Source organism: Aquarana catesbeiana, linkage group LG03 (assembly GCF_042186555.1).
Source record: "Aquarana catesbeiana isolate 2022-GZ linkage group LG03, ASM4218655v1, whole genome shotgun sequence".
In the NCBI taxonomy this organism is placed as follows: domain Eukaryota; kingdom Metazoa; phylum Chordata; class Amphibia; order Anura; family Ranidae; genus Aquarana; species Aquarana catesbeiana.
Genome location: NC_133326.1, coordinates 438118296 through 438139553, shown reverse-complemented (window position 1 = coordinate 438139553; position 21258 = coordinate 438118296). Strand labels below are relative to the sequence as shown.

General features: G+C 44.6%; 1 protein-coding gene across 3 annotated transcripts in view; it reads right to left on the bottom strand.

Moving 5' to 3' along the window:
• JADE2 (jade family PHD finger 2) overlaps window positions 1-21258 on the bottom strand; it is a 1082209-nt gene that overhangs the window by 353077 nt on the left and 707874 nt on the right. For all 3 annotated transcript variants that reach the window (XM_073620794.1, XM_073620796.1, XM_073620797.1), the window contains one exon: window positions 6602-6813. In XM_073620794.1, the coding sequence (XP_073476895.1) occupies window positions 6602-6813 (212 nt within the window). The remainder of the gene's footprint in view (window positions 1-6601; window positions 6814-21258) is intronic.

Sequence of the window (21258 nt, the reverse complement as noted above, 5' to 3'; positions counted from 1 at the left end):
GAGGTGGATATGACCGTACAGAAGGCAATCAATAGGGCCCCCCCCACATATATTTCTTAGTGATTATGCTCGTAGTAATTTTGAGGAATCTGACACAAGGAACACACTAAATGATTGACACGTTTGCTGCTAAGGCTCGGTTCACACTGGGGCGACTTGGGATCCGACTTGTACGTCCTCAAGTCGCCCCAAGTCGCTCCAGAAATAGTTTCAATGGGAGTTAACGCTAGCGTCTTAATAGACACTACTGAAGTCGCTCCGACTTCAGAGCGTACTCCCTGTACTACTTTGATCCGACTTTGATCCGACTTCAGCCTATTGACTATCATTGAAGTCGGATCGCCGTCTCGCATGATCCGACTTCGGCATGCGACTTGTGCTCAAATGATCTTGAGGGGAACTCCGCGCCAAATTTTAAATAAAAATCCGGCATGGGTTCCCCCTCCAGGGGCATGCCAGGCCCTTGGGTCTGGTATGGACCTTGAGGAGAACCCCCTACGCCGAAAAAACGGCGTGGGGGGTCCCCCCCAATCCATACCAGACCCTTATCCGAGCACGCAGCCCGGCCGGACAGGAATGGGGGTGGGGACGAGTGAGCGCCCCCCCCCCCTCCTGAACCGTACCAGGCCGCATGCCCTCAACATGGGGGGTTTGGTGCCTTGGGGGAGGGGGGCGCGCTGCGGCCCCCCCACCCCAAAGCACCTTGTCCCCATGTTGATGAGGACAAGGGCCTCTTCCCGACAACCCTGGCCGTTGGTTGTCGGGGTCTGCGGGCGGGGGGCTTATCGGAATCTGGGAGCCCCCTTTAATAAGGGGGCCCCCAGATCCCGGCCCCCCACCCTATGTGAATAGGTATGGGGTACATGGTACCCCTACCCATTCACCTAGGGAAAAAAGCGTCAATAAAAAACACAGTACACAGGTATTTAAAATAATTTATTAGGCAGCTCCGGGATCTTCTTCCGACTCCGGGGGTCTCTCCGGCGTCTTCTCCCGGTGTCCGCATCTTCTGCCGGCTCCACCGCTATCTTCTGGCGCTCTTTTGCCAGCGGTGGTCCGGACCTCTGGATCATCTTCTTCCCTCTTCTCTTCCAGAGATGTTGACACGACGCTCTCCCCAGCCAGAATGGTTTCTGTGCGCTCTGCAAGGGACTTATATAGGCGGTGACCCCGCCCCCTTATGCCGTCACAGTCCCTGGGCATGCTGGGTCTGTGACGTTTTAGGAGGCGTGGTCACCGGGTGATGACCACGCCCCCTTATGACGGCACAGCCCCAGCATGCCCTGGGACAGTGACCTCATAAGGGGGTGGGGTCACCGCCTATATAAGTCCGTTGCGGAGCGTTCAGAGACCATTCCAGCTGGAGAGAGCGTCGTGTCAACATTTCTGGAAGAAAAGAAGAAGGCAGAAGTCCGGACCACCGCTAGCAATTGAGCTGCAGAAGATAGCGGAGGAGCCGGCAGAAGATGCGGACACCGGGAGGAGACGGCGGAGAGACCCCCGAAGTCGGAAGAGGACCCCCGAAGTCGGAAGAAGATCCCGGAGCTGCCTAATAAATTATTTTAAAAAACCTGTGTACTGTTTGTTTTATTGACGCTTTTTTCCCCTAGGTGAATGGGTAGGGGTACCATGTACCCCATACTCATTCACATAGGGTGGGGGGCCGGGATCTGGGGGCCCCCTTATTAAAGGGGGCTCCCAGATTCCGATAAGCCCCCCGCCCGCAGACCCCGACAACCAACGGCCAGGGTTGTCGGGAAGAGGCCCTTGTCCTCATCAACATGGGGACAAGGTGCTTTGGGGTGGGGGGGCCGCAGCGTGCCCCCCTCCCCCAAGGCACCAACCCCCCCATGTTGAGGGCATGCGGCCTGGTACGGTTCAGGAGGGGGGGGCGCTCGCTCGTCCCCACCCCCATTCCTGTCCGGCCGGGCTGCGTGCTCGGATAAGGGTCTGGTATGGATTGGGGGGACCCCCCACGCCGTCCTTTCGGCGTAGGGGGGTTCCCCTCAAGATCCATACCGGACCCAAGGGCCTGGTATGCCCCTGGGGGGGGAACCCATGCCGGATTTTTATTTAAAATTTGGCGCGGAGTTCCCCCTAAAGATTCATACCAAACACAGTGGCGGGGATCCAAGTCGGATCCCCGTTCATTGAAAGTCGGATCCACAAGTCGTGCTGAAGTCGGGTTGAAGTCGCGTTGCAAAGTCGCGTTGAAGTCGTGTTGCCCCTGTGTGAATCGAGCCTAATAAACTACACCTGCAATATTATGTAAACACAAATCTAATCACTGTCTGTATGCATCTGTAACCTGGTACAATATGTTTGTTTTGTGAAACTTTAAATAAACGTTATGAAAAAAAAAAGGTCATGGAGTCGCCTAGTCAGTGTCCAGGCACCGGTCAAGGCACAGGCCCTTTAGAAATGGCACAATCGAGCCGTTACTTCAGTGCGCATGCGCCGATGACATTGGCGCAAGTGTATATGGTAAATATTAGGAGATACTTACAGTACCTACAGGTAAGCCTTATTATAGGCTTACCTGTAGGTGTAAGTGGTGTAAAAGGGTTTACAACCACTTTAAAGCCTGCCAAAATAGGGAAATCATTAGAAATTTAATGTAAATTTAATGTAACTACAATCCATTTAATTAAAAGACAAATGTGCCTATGGTACAACTGCCCCTTAATTAATTCTACTCAACCTCTTGAATAATGACCACTTGGACAAATACTACCCTCCCATCCTGTTCCACACAGTCTTTTTAATAAAATCATGTTTGCCAGGTCCTCCTTCCAATGTACATGCATGCTACGGCCCCATTTATTCCTGTAGGTAAGCTGTACTCAAGGATGCCTCAAGTGGTCTATCAGAAAAAGAGGGTAGTTCTGCTGAAAAGGTTGTGCAGCACCAGGCAAGACTGCATTGAGGAGGAAGGTAAGCGTTTATGGAGGTTATAAGGGGGAAGTGGATTAAAAACAACTGTATCAAAGGTACAGTTGTCCTTTAAACGATGCACTGTAATTGATTTCACAAATTTACAGATTGAGGTAAAAAAGCAGCACTACATCAATTTCACATCGGAGTTTACACTTTTTAAAATTATACACCCATTCTAGTTTTAGAAAATATTGAGCCCAAGGTATTTGAGAAGCAAGCAAAGTAGATGGTAATTTGCTCAGCAGTGACAAAAAAAGGTTGATGAGCAGAACAAAAATGAATCTGGATAAATGGAAATGTATGAATATTCATAGGCATATCCTTCATTACATCAAAGTCTTAAGCTGAACATTTTATTTAAACACATTATTAATAAACATTCAATAGATTTAGCCACTGCTCCTAAGCCTTCAAGCTACTGTACAATGGGTTTGACAGTAACTGCAGATGGAATTTTATCTGAAAGAATGCACGAGAAGTGCTTAAAGCACAACTATACACACATTTAAACCCAACACTATGTTAAACCTCTTGGTTGATTAGACAAATAACTTTGCATAACATTTTTTTTCAAATGTACTGCTGCCTGAAAAACTTTTGGGGATTATGACAGATCCCTCCAAACTTAACAAATAATAATTTCAAAATGACTATCATGTAGAAATCTTGAGAAATATGAAATTAATTTTTAATGACTATAATGTATAGTTACAACACGCTGCAGGAGTTCAAGAGGGCTAATTGTGTTTTGCTGCTGATTTTAGTTTGTACATCCAATAGTGGCACTGACCTGGTGAAACCATTTGCCATGTGTGTCACTAAGTGTACCTAGATTTTCAGGAAAGAAGTCAAAGTGTGAGTGCAGAAAAGGAATCTTCAGCTTCAGTGACATGCTGCCCTTCATGGTCTTGTTTGCTGGAGGAAGTTTGTGTACCAGCTAGAGCTACACGATTCTAGCTAATTTGAGAATCATTTTTTGCTTAGAATAAAAATCACGATTTTCGTGGCATAACATCATCTTTCACATTAAAAAAAAAATTGGGCTAACTTTACGAAACTTGAAAGAACGCTCCGCAAATACAGCGTGACATAAAATATTGCAACAACCACCATTTTATAGGGTCTCTGAGATTATATATATATATATATATATATATATATGTTTGGGGGTTCCAAGTAATTTTCAAGCAAAAAAAATACTGATTTTAACTTGTAAGCAACAAGTGCCAGAAAAAGGTTTAGTCTTTAAGTAGTTAAACTGACATCATTTATAAACTGAAGTTAATTTCTTTGATCTAAGAACTAAATTTTTACATCGTTTCTCTTTATCTCCGATGTTGAGATAAACTTGTCAGGCTGCCTGGATTTTTTTTTTGTCAGCTGTCAGAAGTGAGCAGAGAACTTTCTGCCCTTGTTACATAGAATCGGAAAATGCTGTTTTAAGATCGGGAGGGGAGTAGAATCACAATTTCGATTCTTTAACGCTTAATCATGCAGCTCTAGTACCAGCTGAATGTAGATTGGTGCTCTGTAGTTGCCAAAAAATTTTCAATGACATCCTTAAATGCTTTCCAGGAGATTTCCTCTGGTCCCATTAACAGATCTTCAAACTGTCTGACATTGATAATGTCTCCAATCTGTGGACCAACAAAAATGCCTTCCTTAACCACTTGCCAACCACGTGCTGTCATTTGACGGCGGCAGTATGACACTCCTGCACGAACTGTCGTAACTGTACCAGGCTACCAGTGATTGTTCCTGAGAAGGACAGAAATGAGATCTGTCATTGTAAACAGACAGATCTCTGTTCTGTCGGGGGAGTAGAGACAGGTCATCTGCTCCTAGCACTTAGGAGCAGCGATCGGTATCCTCCCCCAGTCAGTCCCATCCCCCCACAGTTAGAAACACACTGAGGGAACAACTTAACCCCTTGACCGCTCCCTAGTGTTAACCCCTTCCCTGCCAGTGACATTTATACAGTAATCAGTGGCTATTTTTAGCTCTGATCGCTGTATAATTGTCAATGGTCCCAAAATAGTGTCAAAAGTGTCTGATCTGTCCTCCGCAATTTTGCAGTCCCGATAAAAATTGCAGATCGCCGACATTACAAAAAAAAAAAAAATTGTAATAAAAATGCCATCAATCTATCCCCTATTTTATAGAAGCTATAACTTTTGGGCAAACCAATCAATATACACTTATTTTTTACCAAAAATATGTAGAAGAATACATATTGGCCTAAACTGAGGAAAAAAAAAAAAAATTTATATATTTTTTGGGGGATATTTATTATAGCAAAAAGTAAAAAAAATATATATTTTTTTTTCAAAATTATCAGTCTTTTTTTGTTTATAGCGCAAAAAAATAAAAACTACAGAGGGGATCAAATACCACCAAAAGAAAGCTCTATCTGTGGTAAAAAAAGGACATCAATTTTGTTTTGATACAGCGTCGCACGACCGTGAAATTGTCAGTTAAAACGATGCAGTGCCGTATCGCAAAAAATGGCCTGGTCATTAACTGCTTCAGCCCCGGAAAATTTTACCCCTTTCCTGTCCAGAGCACTTTTTACAATTTACAGTTTACACACACAAATCCCTGTGCTGGCACTCGTGCACATGATTGTGCCTGCCGGCCATGCGCATCGGGTCCCCCCATGCAGCAGGCGCATGCCCCCGGCAGCGTGCACGCACCTTCTGGTGGCCGAAAACGGGTAGGATGTACCCGTAGGGGATTTCGCCCAGGAGTGCCATTGTGCCACAGTATATCTGCGTGGCACGATCGACAAGTGGCTAAGGGGGTAAATCCTTTTAGGGCTGAAGTGGTTAATCTTGACACCAGTTATTTTTGGAAACATCTGTCTCAAATAATGAAAACCTTCACCTCCATGTTCATCACTTTCAGGAAATGTTTCATCAGTCCAAGTTTTATGTGAAGCAGAGACACACATATCTTTGTTGCATCAAGTGGTTCATGTGCCACCTTTTTCTGTCCTAAAAATCGAATTCCTTGTGACAATTTCTTTTAATATAACACAACTTTCTTGCATGAATATCCTATTTGGATATGTAACAAAAGCACTGGCTATATCCAATATGCATTGCAAGCAGTAGGACCACTACTTTTAGATCTCTACAGACATTCCAGTTGCACTTGGTGTATTGGATGTGCTTCAGCAACAGTCCCATGCTTTTGTATGTGTCCTTCATGTGTGCAGCATAGACAACAAATGTTGCAAATACAGAAGATTTCTATAAAGTGCTACGTGATAGGTTAAATTACAGGTCATTTTCATAATTAGCAGTCAAAAATCTATAAAATACAGCAAAAAGTGTTCTGGAAACAAAATCATTGGTGTCCAGTGTAATTTATACCAAGCTAAAATATTATTTAAAAAAATGCTGAACCACTCATCTTCCCCTGTGATGATCATGTGATCTAAGCCTATGCAAAGGGAGCAATTAACCAGTTTGAAATCTGGTACTGCCGTTCAGCAGATTTTTGCCATTCCATACTATGTCAGAAGCTTAATATTGGAAAATGATGAGGAAAAGAATGGAGACAGATAAAGTAAGCTAATTATATCGAAGTGTTGTAGTCAGATGCTTCACCATATATATTCAAAGACACAATGTAATTGCTATGCATGAACAAAATACTTCACCTGGTGCACACAGACATTGCACTTATCACAGAAAACCATCTCATTCCCATCCTCTCCTTCTGGTGACCGGCAAACATCACAGACAACATCTTCATCATATTCAATCCCCAGTCCTTCCTCCTTTTCAATGGCAAGGTTCATGTTTTCATGGCAGAGCAACTCTAACTCTTCCAAAACCTTTTCTAAGGTGAGTTCTTCCAGAAGTGGCATGTCTGTGAATACAGAAGCAGTAGTCAATATTTACTAAACCTGTTTTTCCCCTTAATTGACTACCAATCAGAAGTCACACATCAGCATATTTTCCCCACACCCCTCATATTTTTCTGAAAACAGCAGACAGCATTGGATTCCATGAGAGTATGACAACTTGCATCTTTACCACTTGCTTACTAGGCACTTATACCCCCTTCCTGCCCAGGCCAATTTTCAGCTTTCAGTGCTCTCACACTATAAATGACAATTGCACGGTCATGCAACACTTTACCCAAATGACATTTTTACCATTTTTTTCACACAAATAGAGCTTTCTTTTGGTGCTATTTAATAACCACAGGGGTTTTTATTTTTTGCTAAACAAACAAAAAGAGACTGAAAATTTAGGAAAAAAAAAAAAAAAAAAAAACACAAAATGTTTTTCATATTTTGTTATAAAATTTTGCAAACAGGTAATTTTCTCCTTCGCTGATGGGCACCGATAGTCTGCATTGATGGGCACTGATGAGGCGGCACTGGTGGGCACTGATCAGGAGGCACTGATTGGCAGCACTGGTGATCACTAATGCCCCGTACACACGGTCGGATTTTCCGATGGAAAATGTCCGATCGGAGCGTGTTGTCGGAAATTCTGACCGTGTGTGGGCTCCATCGGACATTTTCCATCGGATTTTCCGACACACAAAGTTGGAGAGCAGGAGATAAAATTTTCCGACAACAAAATCCGTTGTCGGAAATTCCGATCGTGTGTACACAAATCCGACGGACAAAGTGCCACGCATGCTCAGAATAAATAAAGAGATGAAAGCTATTGGCCACTGCCCCATTTCAAGTCCCGACGTACGTGTTTTACGTCACCGCGTTTAGAACGATCGGATTTTCCGACAACTTTGTGTGACCGTGTGTATGCAAGACAAGTTTGAGCCCACATCCGTCGGAAAAAATCCTAGAATTTTGTTATCGGAATGTCCGAACAAAGTCCGACCGTGTGTACGGGGCATAAGGGGACTGATGTCCCTCTAACAGAAGCTGGACTCGGCGATCACAGGGGGCGCGCAGGCGGCGCGAGAATGAGATGACATCCATGTATGCCCTCCTGGCATTTTAACCCCTTCCCGACCGGCGCACGCCGATGTACGTCGGCAGAATGGCACAGCTGGGCAAATGGACTAACAGGTACGTCCATTTGAATTTCCCGCCGTGCCATTGCGCGCGCCAACCAGGAGCTCCGTGAGTCAGGTCACGGGTCCCGCGGACTTGATCGCCGTGGGGATACCCGCGATCGCCTCACGGAGAGGACGAACGGGGAGATGCTGATGTAAACAGCATCTCCCCGTTCTGCCTAGTGACAAGTGTCACTGATCACAGCTCCCTGTAATCGGGAGCAGTGATCAGTGTAGTGACACTGCTAGCCCATCCCCCTACAGTTAGTAATTACTCCCCTAGGACATACTTAACCCCTCCCCGCCCCCTAGTGGTTAACCCCTTCACTGCCAGTGTCATTTACACAGGAATCAGTGCATTTTTATAGCACTGATTGCTGTATAAATGACAATGGTCCCAAAAATGTGTCAAAAATGTCCGACATATCCGCCATAATGTCGCAGGCACAATAAAAATTGCTGATCACCGCCATTACAAGTAAAAAAAAAATTATTAATAAAAATGCCATAAAACTATCCCCTATTTTGTAAACGCTATAACTTTTGCGCAAACCAAACACTTATTGCGTTTTTTTTTTTTTTTACCAAAAATATGTAGAAGAATACGATCGGCCTAAACTGAGGAAAAAAAATGTTTTTTTTATATATTTTTGGGGGATATTTATTATAGCAAAATGTAAAAAATAATGCATTTTTTTCAAAATTGTCGCTCTTATTTTGTTTATAGCGCAAAAAATAAAAATCGCAGAGGCGATCAAATACCACCAAAATAAAGCTCTATTTGTGGGGAAAAAAAGGACGTCAATTTTGTTTGGGAGACACGTTGCACGACCACGCAATTGTCAGTTAAAGCGACGCAGTGCGGAATCGCAAAAAACGCTCTGGTCAGGAAGGGGGTAAAATCTTCCGGGGCTGAAGCGGTTAAGTCTGCGCTGTAGCCGTCTTTCGGCTATAGCGTGGGTGCAAAGTGGTAAAGTAAATCTTTTTACAAGATCAGCTTCAACCAAGCAACAGTATACATGCTTACCATGTACGTATCCACCTTGCCATTTGGCATACTGGTTTACAGCATGCTGACTGTGAAAAAATACTCCAGTGGAAAAAAAAAGGGCATCCACGAGACTTTGATATGCATTTAAACAAGGTAGTGAAAGGGCAAAAAAATCATTTGAAGAGCCCACTGGCTCAGGTTAAGCTTTTCACATCAGACAAGGCTACCCTCCAGTGGGTACTCCAGCAGGTTACCAGAAAAAAAAAAAAGACATGCATATATGGAAAAAGTGTCAGACCAAAAGATAAAAAGGTTCAAATTCATTCATTGATATTGTGCCTTAAGCCTTAAATTGGCTTATTTTGACTGCTCATGCAGATAATGCTGGCTAGGAATACTAATCCAGCAATCAGCTTCCCAGCTCAAACAGGAAAGCCTTACTTTGAGTCCACTGCAAGTTCTAATTTTTAAACCCTGATGAAGGGGGAGTACTTTTGACAGAGCACTGTGCCCTGAGCCCACCCAGTTGTGTTAAAATAGCAAATTAATATTCGCTATTGTCTTTCTGATTCTCCTCCTGGCCAATCAGGAAGCAAGTCCTGAGACCCGATTGGCCAGGGAGTCTAATAGGGCGTACACACGGTCGGACTTTGTTCGGACATTCCGACAACAAAATCCTAGGATTTTTTCTGACGGATGTTGGCTCAAACTTGTCTTGCATACACACGGTCACACAAAGTTGTCGGAAAATCCGATCGTTCTGAACGCGGTGACGTAAAACACGTACGTCGGGACTATAAACGGGGCAGTGGCCAATAGCTTTCATCTCTTTATTTATTCTGAGCATGCGTGGCACTTTGTCCGTCGGATTTGTGTACACACGATCAGAAATTCCGACAACGGATTTTGTTGTCGGAAAATTTTATCTCCTGCTCTCCAACTTTGTGTGTCGGAAAATCCGATGGAAAATGTCCGATGGAGCCCACACACGGTCGGAATTTCCGACAACACGCTCCGATCGGACATTTTCCATCGGAAAATCCGACCGTGTGTACGGGGCATTAGGACTCCCGCCAATCGGGTCTCTGGACCCACTTCCTGTTCGGCCGGAAGGAGTAGCAACGCCAGTGCATTGTATCATTATAATTATACACGATTTAAATAGTGCCAACAGTTTGCACAGCGCTTTACAATGTAGAGGGGGAACAGCACAATTACAATACAGTTCAATACAGAAGGGACAGGATCATAGAAATCGCAGTGCATTGTATGATAGAGATGGCAGTAGGGCTGCCAATCCAAGTGCCTGCAACATCCTGTTTTTTTCCCTGATGAAGGGGGAGTGCTGAGCCCCCCCCAAACACCATGGCTGTTACAAAAAAAAAAAAAAAAAGATCTTTTAAAATGTCTGTATAAGCTGGAGTGGTGCTCCCATCCTTTCAAAACAATTGGTGAGCAGCTTCTAGGACCACAAACCACCCATCCCATTAAAGCACATCAACATAAGGTTCAGCGCTCCTACATCACACAGATTGCATGTGTCCAAATTGTGAAAGGTAGTCGGGTAATTAAAAGGTGCCTGAAGTTACTCCTTGGAAGTTGTCATTCGAAGTGTGACAGCTCTGAAATGTGAAAAATGGCCTGGGCAGGAAGGGGGTGAAAGTGTCCAGTCTTGAACTGGTTAACCGCTTGCTGACCAGCCGCCACAGTTATACTGTGGCAGGTTGACACGGCTGCACAAATCGCCGTAGCTGTATGTCAGCTCTTTAAGATGCACCCACAGTGTGTCCCCCGAGCCGATACGTGTGCCTGGCGGGCACCCACGATACGTGTGTCTGTCGGGCACCCGCAATTGCTCCTGACAGAACGAGAATTTGGATCTGTGTGTGTAAACACACAAATCCTGGTTCTGTCAGGGGAGTAGAGACAGGTCGTATGTTCCTACTAAGTAGGAACAACGATATGTCTCCTCCCCCAGTCACTCCCATCCCCCCATAATTAGAAGCACACATAGGGAACACAGTTAACCCCTTTGTCAGGAAAGGTCCCCTCCACTGGTAATATCAATCATTTGGCGTGCAGTACTGAGGTCCACCAGCAGGTGTCTCCTGGCAGTTTGGAGCTGTCAGAAGAGCTTTTTCCTGCTGGTATTTTGTCATCTTTGGGCCGCAGTACTGGCGTCCACCAGCGGAGGAATCCTGGCAGTATGGAGCAGGTATTACTTTCTGCAGACAGGCATCACCTGACTTTATTAGCAGCTGTAGTATAAATACCCGGCAAGTGTACACACACCTTGCCCCGGTATTGTCCTTGAGCCCTGACCTGCATCCTGTTATCTGTCATCCGGATCCTGAACTATTCCTGTATCCTGAAAATGTCTATTCCTGCATCCCTGGAACCTTGTCCTGCAACCTGATCCCTTTCTCCTTGTCCCCCCATCTGCTGACCTCCCGTTTATGACCCTGGCCTGGCTTGACTACGATTCTGATATCCCCTTTTGTTATATATACTGGTTGGTTTGTTGTCACGGTTTAGTTATTTGGTTTTCTCACTCTGTTTGGTATTGGTGGTGTACTCACATTTATATGCATTTATCTTAATAAAATCACTTACTTTCACCTACTTATGTTTGGTTTACTCTGTCGCAGTCACACAGTTCTGGTCACATCCGGTTTATGACACCCTTTATCGCCCCCCTAGTGTTAACCCATTCCCTGCCAATAACTTTTATACAGTAATCAGTGGCTATTTTTAGCTCTGATTGCTGTATAAATGTCAATGGTCCCAAAAAAATGTCAAAAGTGTCCGATCTGTCCACCACAAAGTCGCAGTCCCAATAAAAAAAAATTGCAGATTGCCGCCATTACTAGTAATAAAAAAATAGTAGTAAAAAAAATAATAAAAATGACATAACTCTTTCTTTTGTAGACGCTATAACTTTCGCGAAAATTAATCATTATGCGCTTATTGCGATTTTTTTTTTACCAAAAATATGTAGAAAAATACATATCAGCTTAAACTGATGAAGAAATTAGTTTTTTTTACATTTTTTTGGGATATTTATTATAGCAAAAAGTACAAAATATTGTGTTTTATTTAAAATTGCCGCTCTTTTTTTCGTTTATAGCGCAAAAAATTAAAACCTGCAGAGGTGATCAAATACCACCAAAAGAAAGCTCTATTTGTGGGGAAAAAAGGACATCAATTTTGTTTGGGTAAGACATCGCACATCCACGCAATTGTCAGTTAAAGCAATGCAGTGCCGTATCGCAAAAAATGGCCTGGTCAGGAAGGGGGCAAAATCTTCCGGGGCTAAAGTAGTTAAGGAATCATCATCAAAAAATCAAATTTCAGCATTTATTTTATGGAAAAAATAACCACTTCCAGCCCTTAGATCGCATCTGTACAACATTGAAAAGCAAGTGGTTCTACCAGGATCATAGCTGCAGCTACGAAAAGAAAACAGAAAAGCCTCTAAGTGCAGAGGCGTCGCCAGGGGGTGGCTATTGGGGCTATAGCCCGAATCTGGGTCCCATAGCCCCGAGTCTCTTGCTGCAGAGACTCGGGCTGCGGCGGGCGGACTGCATGAGAGGCGTATGAGAGGAGAGAAGCGGGGGTGTGTCCTTGCCGCCGAGCAGTATGGCTGTGTGATCCGATTCACAGGGTGAAAAACCCGGCTCTCTGCCACTCAGCCTGTCTGTCCCAGGGAGGAGGAGATCCCTGCACACCAGCAGATCACAGCGACGATTGCAGAGTGCAGACATCGTGTCCCGGCCAGCGTTGCTATGGGGGTGGGGGGCGGGCTGCACCGGGTGACACCGGGGCCGCCGCCCACCGCTACATAGTGTGTAGTACACACTGTACTTCTGCTTGCAGAGCCGCAGCGGAGCAGTGTGAGCAGAGTACCAAGCCGTGCGGGGGAGCCTGCCTGTAGCACTCCCCCGTCTTAAGCTGTCCCTCTGCCTCGGGGATCTCCAATGTCTCCGGAGGCAGCCGGAGTTGGTGGGCGGAGCTGGGGGTGTGGCTGCCTCCTCCACTCCTCCCACAGACTCCTTCACTCACTGGCTGATCCCACAGCTGAAGGAGAAAGAGACAAGGACACAGCAGTCCAGAGCGTCTTCAGCTCCAGGCATGCTGTAAGTTACTGCACCACTGCACATGTCACTACATAGAGTCCTAACCTGGCACCATACCACCCCAGCCTTCCCTATGCCACCCCAGCCTGCCCTTTGCCACCGCAACCTGCCCTATGCCACTGCAACCTCCCCTTTGCCACTGCAACCTGCCCTATGCCACCCCAGCCTGCTCTATGCCACTGCAACCTGCCCTATGCCACCGCAACCTACCCTATGCCACCTCAACCTGCCCTATGCCACCGCAACCTGCCCTATGTCACCCCAACCTGCCCTATACCACCGCAACCTGCCCTATACCAGCCCAGCCTGCCCTATACCACCGCAAACTGCCCTATACCACCCCAGCCTGCCCTATGCCACCACAACCAGCCCTATACCACCGCAACCTGCCCTATACCACCCCAGCCTGCCCTATACCACCACAAACTGCCCTATACCACCCCAGCCTGTCTTATACCACCGCAAACTGCCCTATACCACCGCAACCTGCCCTATACCACCCCAGCCAGCCCTATACCACCGCAACCTGCCCTATACCACCCCAGCCTGCCCTATACCACCGCAAACTGCCCTATACCACCCCAGCCTGCCCTATGCAACCGCAACCAGCCCTATACCACCCCAGCCAGCCCTATACCACCCCAGCCTGTCCTATACCACCGCAAACTGCCCTACACCACCCCAGCCTGCCCTATACCAACCCAGGCTGTCCTATACCACCGCAAACTGCCCTACCCCACCCCAGCCTGCCCTATACCACCCCAGCCTGCCGTATATCACCCCAGCCTGCCGTATACCACCCCAACCTGCCCTATACCACCCCAGCCTGCCCTATATCTCCCCAACCTGACCCATACCACCGCAAACTGCCCTATACCACCCCAGCCTGCCCTTTACAAATCCAGCCTGCCCTATACAACCCCAGCCTGCACTATACAACCCCAACCTGCCCTATATCAAACCAGCCTGCCCAATACCACCCTATACTTTAATTTACAGGGGCCATTTGGAGGTGCGCCTGCAGGGCGCTGGACAGGATAGACAGAAGGGGAGTGACACCATGTTTTGCCGCACCAGGTGACACCAACCCTAGTGACCCCACTGCCCGCCGCCTCACAGATTTATTCATGAAGCACACAGCAGTCCAAGATGGCTCTGCAGAGAACGGCCGCCCTGCCTCACCACAACCACTGCCCAGAGACTTTGTCACCCAGACTCTGACATGGACGAAGCCTCCCTCTCCTCCTCATCTGAAAGAAGTAAGAGAGCTGCAGTCTCCCCAGCCTCATCACCCACTAAGCTGCCCTAAGCCAAAAAGCAGCACTAGGCTTCACTGCCAGCACAGCCCGCTGATCATGAGGAGAACACTGACTCCCTCTCTGCATTCCTTGCAGCAGATGTCCCACACACAGAGGCTACTGTAAGGGCACTTTCACACTGTGGTGGTTGGACATCGACGGTAAAGCGCCGCTATTTTTAGCGGCATTTTACCATAGTTTAAACAGTGCTTTTCGGCCACTAGCGGGGTGCTTTTAACCCCCCGCTAGTGGCTGATTAAGGGGTTAATAGCGCCCGCGAAGCTCTGCTACCGAAGCGCTTTGCAGGTGCTTTGGTGGCACTGCCCATTGATTTCAATGGCAGGGGCACTTTAGGAGCGGTGTATACACCGCTCCTAAAGCACCCGAAAGATGCTGCTTGCAGAACTTTTTTTAGTATGAAAGCACACTGTCACTGGAGTGACAGGAGAGGTGCATTACAGCCGCTTTGCAGGCGCAATATTTAGCGTAAAGTGCCTCAGTGTGAAAGTAGCCTAAAAGAGAGGAAAGAAGTGAGCGGGTGGACGAGCAGAGATGACATCATCTCTCACTGCCTGCCCGCATCACCGCTCACTTGCCCTCACTAAATGGACCAGTGCTGCCAGCCTGCCACCAATGCAGCGAAATGCACATTTGGTGACCCTGACACCATATCAACCATGGTGCCATAATGATTGTATGGCCAACACCGGCCATTGCCCACGAAAAATTGCTTACCACCGGTGTGCACCCCAGCCCCCCCCCCCAACCCCCCCCCCCCCCGGTTGGTGACCGGTGACTGCTGCTATGGGCTCTAGCCCCAGATCTTTTGCAGACCTAGCAACGCCCCTGTCTAAGTGTAATATTTAATGAAAGTTTGTACACTCAAGGGGTCACTCGCATAGGGAGTAAAAAAACAGGCTTATCTGTTAGTGATAGGACATGCCAGTGGATCAGTGACAGGCGTCCAAGGTCCGCACATAAGGAAGCCGTGGTGTGACAAGGAGAGGCTGGCGAACACCAATTATTGAATGTTTAGAGCTATACAAAATTAGATCAGTTCTATTTTTATTATAGGACGGATGTCTGCTCTTTTGTGAATAATTCATGTGACAAAAATACATATATAGTCGTTGTATTGGGTTAAGTAAAATCATACAGATAGACCTCCAAGATTAATGAGATCAAAAATTCCTTATGTTTATTCCCATTAAAGGGGATGTATCACTGTCGCAAAGCATTGTGCAAAGCCTGTAACTTGTCAAGCATGGAAAAAATATTTTACACATAAAAGGTAAAACACATAACAGACAATTTTTATAACTCTTCAACCAAGTATGTAGTGTACTGTCGCACATGTCCTTGCAAGTTGTTGTACAATGGACTAACTATTAGACAACGCTTTGGCAAATATCTCCGTTTTGTAGAAGAGGGCTGTGACAAACAGCATGCCACAACATTATTTGGAGGTTCATAATAAATCCACTACAGATTTTTCAGGTCTGGATCATTGAGGCCATGATCCCCAAAAATCTATCTGAAGCAGAACGTTTCTCCAGACTGTATCAACATGAAACATTCTGGATATACACGTTAGATACCCTTGCGCCTGAATGAAGAACTAGAAATGAACACCATCATATAATCATATAATAGTTACACTAATACTCTTTGCCACTATTTTGGGTCTCTTCTCTATTAATTTATATAACATCTCACTATAATGTGTTAGGCATACAGCATTAGAGCCTTAATAGAGCAGGCATCCTTTTTTGATTAATCATCTGAATATAATTTTCATTATTTTCAGGTTTTTCATAAGTTTAAAAAATACATATATCTTATCCTTTTTTTTGAGCTATCGGGACTTCCTACCGTAAGTACTAGCTTTCTTATATTCCTTTTTTAAAACGTGATCTATATGTAATTAGTTACAGGAGACATCTGTATGATTTTACTTACCCAATGCAACGGCTATATATATATAGTTTTGTTGCATTAATTATTATTCACAAAAGAGTAGGTATCCTTCATATTTAATTTATCTTATTCTGTCTAAGTCCAACCATTCATTAATTGGTGTTTTATATCATCTGTGGTTTTATTTATGGATATAATGTACTCATTTTTAAGAATTAAACACTTATGAGATCTTAGTGATCATATGAATTGTTTATAGTAGAGATCTCCTTCGTTTTTATTCTCATCAATTTTATCATTATAAGATTTTATTTCATTTTATTGTATTGTCAACATTTTGCATTATCCTTCTGTGTAAAATTGTTCCTGCATATATAGATTTTTTTTCTAAATTGTGTATCTGACAATTGACTAGTGTATTTAAACATGCTCGTGTTGTTCTCCCTCATCCCTGGTGATGTCACACGCCAACATTGGCGCTGTGGTCCACGCTGCCTTCCACCCAGTGCATGCCCGAAGCAACAGACTAACACCAGGCTCTCCTTGTCACACCATAGCTTCCTTATGTGCAGACCTTGGATGCCTGTCACTGATCCACCAGGATGTTTTATCACTAACAGATGAGCCTATTTTTCTACTCCCTATGTGAGTGACCCCTTTTCTGTGTGAACTTCTGTTTCATTAAATATTACACTCAGAGGCGCTTTTCTGTTTTTCTTTTCTCTCCTTCTGACACAGAGTTGTCTTCACTCTCAGAAGAGCATCAACCTTAATGTTTGTTCAACCATTGGGTACCTGTCTTCCTTAGGACCCTTTCACACGTGCGGACCGTTCAGATCTGCCTGTCAGTTTTTCAGGCGGATCTGAATGGTCGCTCCATACAGCGTCAGATGTCAGCGGTGACATGTCCACTGCCATCCGATCTGCCCCGATCAGCAAAATCCAGACGGATGGATGTCCTATTTTCCATCCGTCTAGCGGATCAGATGAAAACGGATGAAGGTGGTCCGTAATCTTCCGATCCCCCCATAGGGGAGAGTGGTCTCTTTGACAGGTCCATCCCTGCACAGAGTGCAGAGACGGACTTGTCATTCGCCGGCTCAGCGGGGATCAACTGAGCGATCACCGCTGAGCAAGCAGAGTAGTAAAAACGGACAGCCCCTTTTCTTTACAGGTTATAGACTTTTATGCACAAGTATAATATGGACTCTTCATGTATGGTTCTCTGACTTTTATATATTTTAATCCCATGCATTTGCAATTTTTTCTCAAATCTGCAGCTACGATCCTGGTATCAATTTTTATTGCTGGGGACGTGGCTTTCATGTAAAAGTGATCAGAGTGGCTCAACTGATCGCGGGACTGCTTCATGTGGTTGGGTCGGCTGAGCACAGAAGATATTAAGAAACAGCCATTCCTCCCCATCATCTGTGTTAAAGGATCCCAGAAGCCACAAGGATTTAGTCGCTTCTGATTTTTGTTCTGTTGCTGGCCAGGCAAGCATCTGATCAAATTTTTAAAAAATTATAGAAAAAGTCTAAACAAATTTAAATAAGGTTAATAATAAACCCCATTCCCCCATGCTCACGCACAAATGCAAACACACACAAAGGTCCTGCATGCATATGTAAATGAGGAATGCACCATACGCTTGAGGTCCTGTTGCAGACATCAGAGTGAAAGCAATAATTCTATTGCCAGAGGTCATGTTCAACTCTAAACTGGTAAACTGTAAAGACTTTTAAAGCATCACCTAAGGAGATTTTTAGGTAGCATGTCATCCGCGTTCAAAATTTTAAATCTAAATTTTGTGTAACCACTTCAGCCCCTAAATAATTTACCCCATTCCTGACCGGGCCATTTTTTTCGATACGGCACTGCATCGCTTTAACTGACAATTGCACGGTCATGCGATGCTGTACCCAAACAAAATTGACGTCCTTTTTTTCCCACAAATACAGCTTTCTTTTGGTGGTATTTGATCACCTCTGTGGCTTTCTATTTTTTGCACTATAAACAAAAAAAGACATTATTTTGAAAAAAAGCAATATTTTTTACTTTTTGCTATAATAAATATTCCAAAAAATATATAAAAAACTAATTTCTACATCAGTTTAGGCCAATATGTATTCTACATATTTTTGGTAAAAAAAAAAATGCACTAAGCGTATATTAATTGGTTTGTGCAAAAGTTATAGAGTCTACAAAATAAGGGATAGATTTATGTCATTTTTATTTTTTTTTACTAGCAATAGTGGCGATCTGAGATTTTTATTGGGACTGCAACATGCGGCGGACAGATCGGACACTTTTCACACTATTTTGGGACCATTGACATTTATACAGCGATCAGTGCTATAAATAGCCATTGATTACTGTATAAATGTCAGTGGCAGGGAAGAGGTTAACACTATGGGGGCGATCAAGGGGTTACATGTGTGTCCTAGGGAGTGATTCTAACTGTGGGGGGATGGGACTGCCTTTGGGAGGGGACCGATTGTTGTTCCTAAGCAACCCCTGACAGAATGGAGATCTGTCTGTCTCCATTGACAGATCTCCGTTCTCTCTTTCTCAGGAGCAATCGTGGGTAGACGGCGCCCATCGCGGCCGTTGGCCACGCGCACGGGCTCCTACGTCACGCGGCGGGTGCGCACGCCCTATACTCCTCAAAGCGCCTACCATACAGCTATGGCGATTCACGCAGGAGTGCCATTCTGCCACCGTCAATCGACGGCGGGCAGTCGGCAAGCGGTTAGTATCTATTTACTTGGCACAGTCTAATCTTTTATATTTTACCAAAAAATGTAGTTTTATATTGTGTTTGCATGCACTAAAATGCATTAAGTGTACTTTTTACTGACAATTTGCATTTGATAAATGGCTGCACAAATATCTTGCAACACAAAAAATGGCAACAAACAGTATTTTATTCTCCAGAACTGTTGCTTTCAGAAAATATATAATATATGGGGTGTTAAGTAAGGTTTTAGCAAAAAAATGCAGATTTTTACATATATGCAAACAATTTCCAAGTTGCCCTGGGCAGCCAGTGATAAAGCAAGAATTCTTTTCAACAACTGCGCTGAAAAAAAAGCGTCATATTTCGGTACTCTACAATATGAAGTATATCAGAGTTTAACATACCAGAAAGAGGTTGAAGAAGCTGCTAGTACTGTAGTTCCATACAATTTATTAAAGACAATATGGGTAAGGTAACTGGAAAAAATGTTTTCTTTTCCAAGATTTCTTCGACAGTCAACACCTACTACTGTCAAGGTACAAATCTTGGTGTCCATTTTATGACAATGTACTACCACAACTAAAGTTTTAAATGGTCAAAATCCCTCTGCAATCACATTATTCAATAACAATAAACCCAGAGAAAATAGGTGGAAGCATTCTCAGAAATGGTATTCAAATCCAATCATGTCTTTTGGAAGCTCTGTCATAATAAACTGATTAGTAAAAAAAACAAAGAGTTAGGTTTTAGTTAATCCTACTGGGAGATTCTACCTGTGGAGACCCTGTATATGCAACAACCAATAGAACCTACCAGCTCTAGCAATAAATAATTAAATTAGCAGTGCTTTTTGTTGATGTTCTTTTAGCTAGGTGAAAGCATTGGAATGTTTTTCAATTGATACAATCAAATTGTGTAGTTTTAAAACTGACCATATTGTTTCCACTAAATAATCTTTTTCTACCAGTGTTTTTTGGGGGACACTGTCTTCTACAGCTCAGTATAGCACCTGCCTCTGGGAGTTTGGACACTTGGCAAAACCAAAGGTATAGCCCTATCTAATTCTTATAACTCTGCATGTATTATTAATTATTGTACAGGATTTATATAGCTCCAACAGCTTGTGCAGCCCTTTACAACATGAGGTCTTGGGAGGAATGAAAAGAACGATTAGGTTGGTACTGAAAAAGCTCTGTTTATCTTAGTATAAAGGAGTTCGAAGACCTCCCCTCAGCTCTGCTGAATCAAGACTTTGAGGCTTAAAATATTTCAACAGCTGCTGGCAGTGTCATACCAGACCTCCAATTCTGCAAATTCACTACAGCCACCAACTGTCGGCATCATACCGGACCCCTGAATGTGGATATTTACTGCAGTGGCCGCCATGCTTTCTACTCAGATCTTAATATTTACCTGCAGTGGCCAACTCCAGGCTCAGTGCTCATACTGCACCCCTTGAGTTCATATACAAACTGTAAGGCCTTCCAGCTTTGCAGGTGTCAAACAGGACTCCCAGATCTGGATAGTCACTGAGCATTCACCCTTGGTGGTAAGTAGGTTGTATACAGACTTCTGTGCTTTGATTCCTTAAGGCTTACAGCAAATCTAAACCCCTTAATAAAAAAAATGATATATTGCAGCTAACCAGTCTTGATATTTGGTGGCTGCATTAGTTCTCCGTTTAGGATTTTTTCCCTTTATTTTCACCTTGACCCAGCCAGTAAGATTGTTATTTTTCAAATTCCTTTTCGAGCGGAACTAAACCATCCTATTCTTTACAGCCAAGGAAGTTGCCAACTTAGTTTCTATTTGACTTGTAGTTGCCATGGTGCTGCACTTGTGATCAGTTATGGCACCAGCCATTTGATGGCTTGACAGTTTGGCTGAGAGCACAAGCACCTATGACAGTTATCATTCATGGTATGCCTTAAGGCTCGGTTCACACTGGGGCGACTTGGGATCCGACTTGTACGCCCTCAAGTCGCTCCAGAAATAGTTTCAATGGGAGTTAACGCTAGCGTCTTAATAGACACTACTGAAGTCGCTCCGACTTCAGAGCGTACTCCCTGTACTACTTTGATCCGACTTTGATCCGACTTCAGCCTATTGACTATCATTGAAGTCGGATCAAAGTCGGATCGCCGTCTCGCATGATCCGACTTCGGCATGCGACTTGTGCTCAGATGATCTTGACTTCAG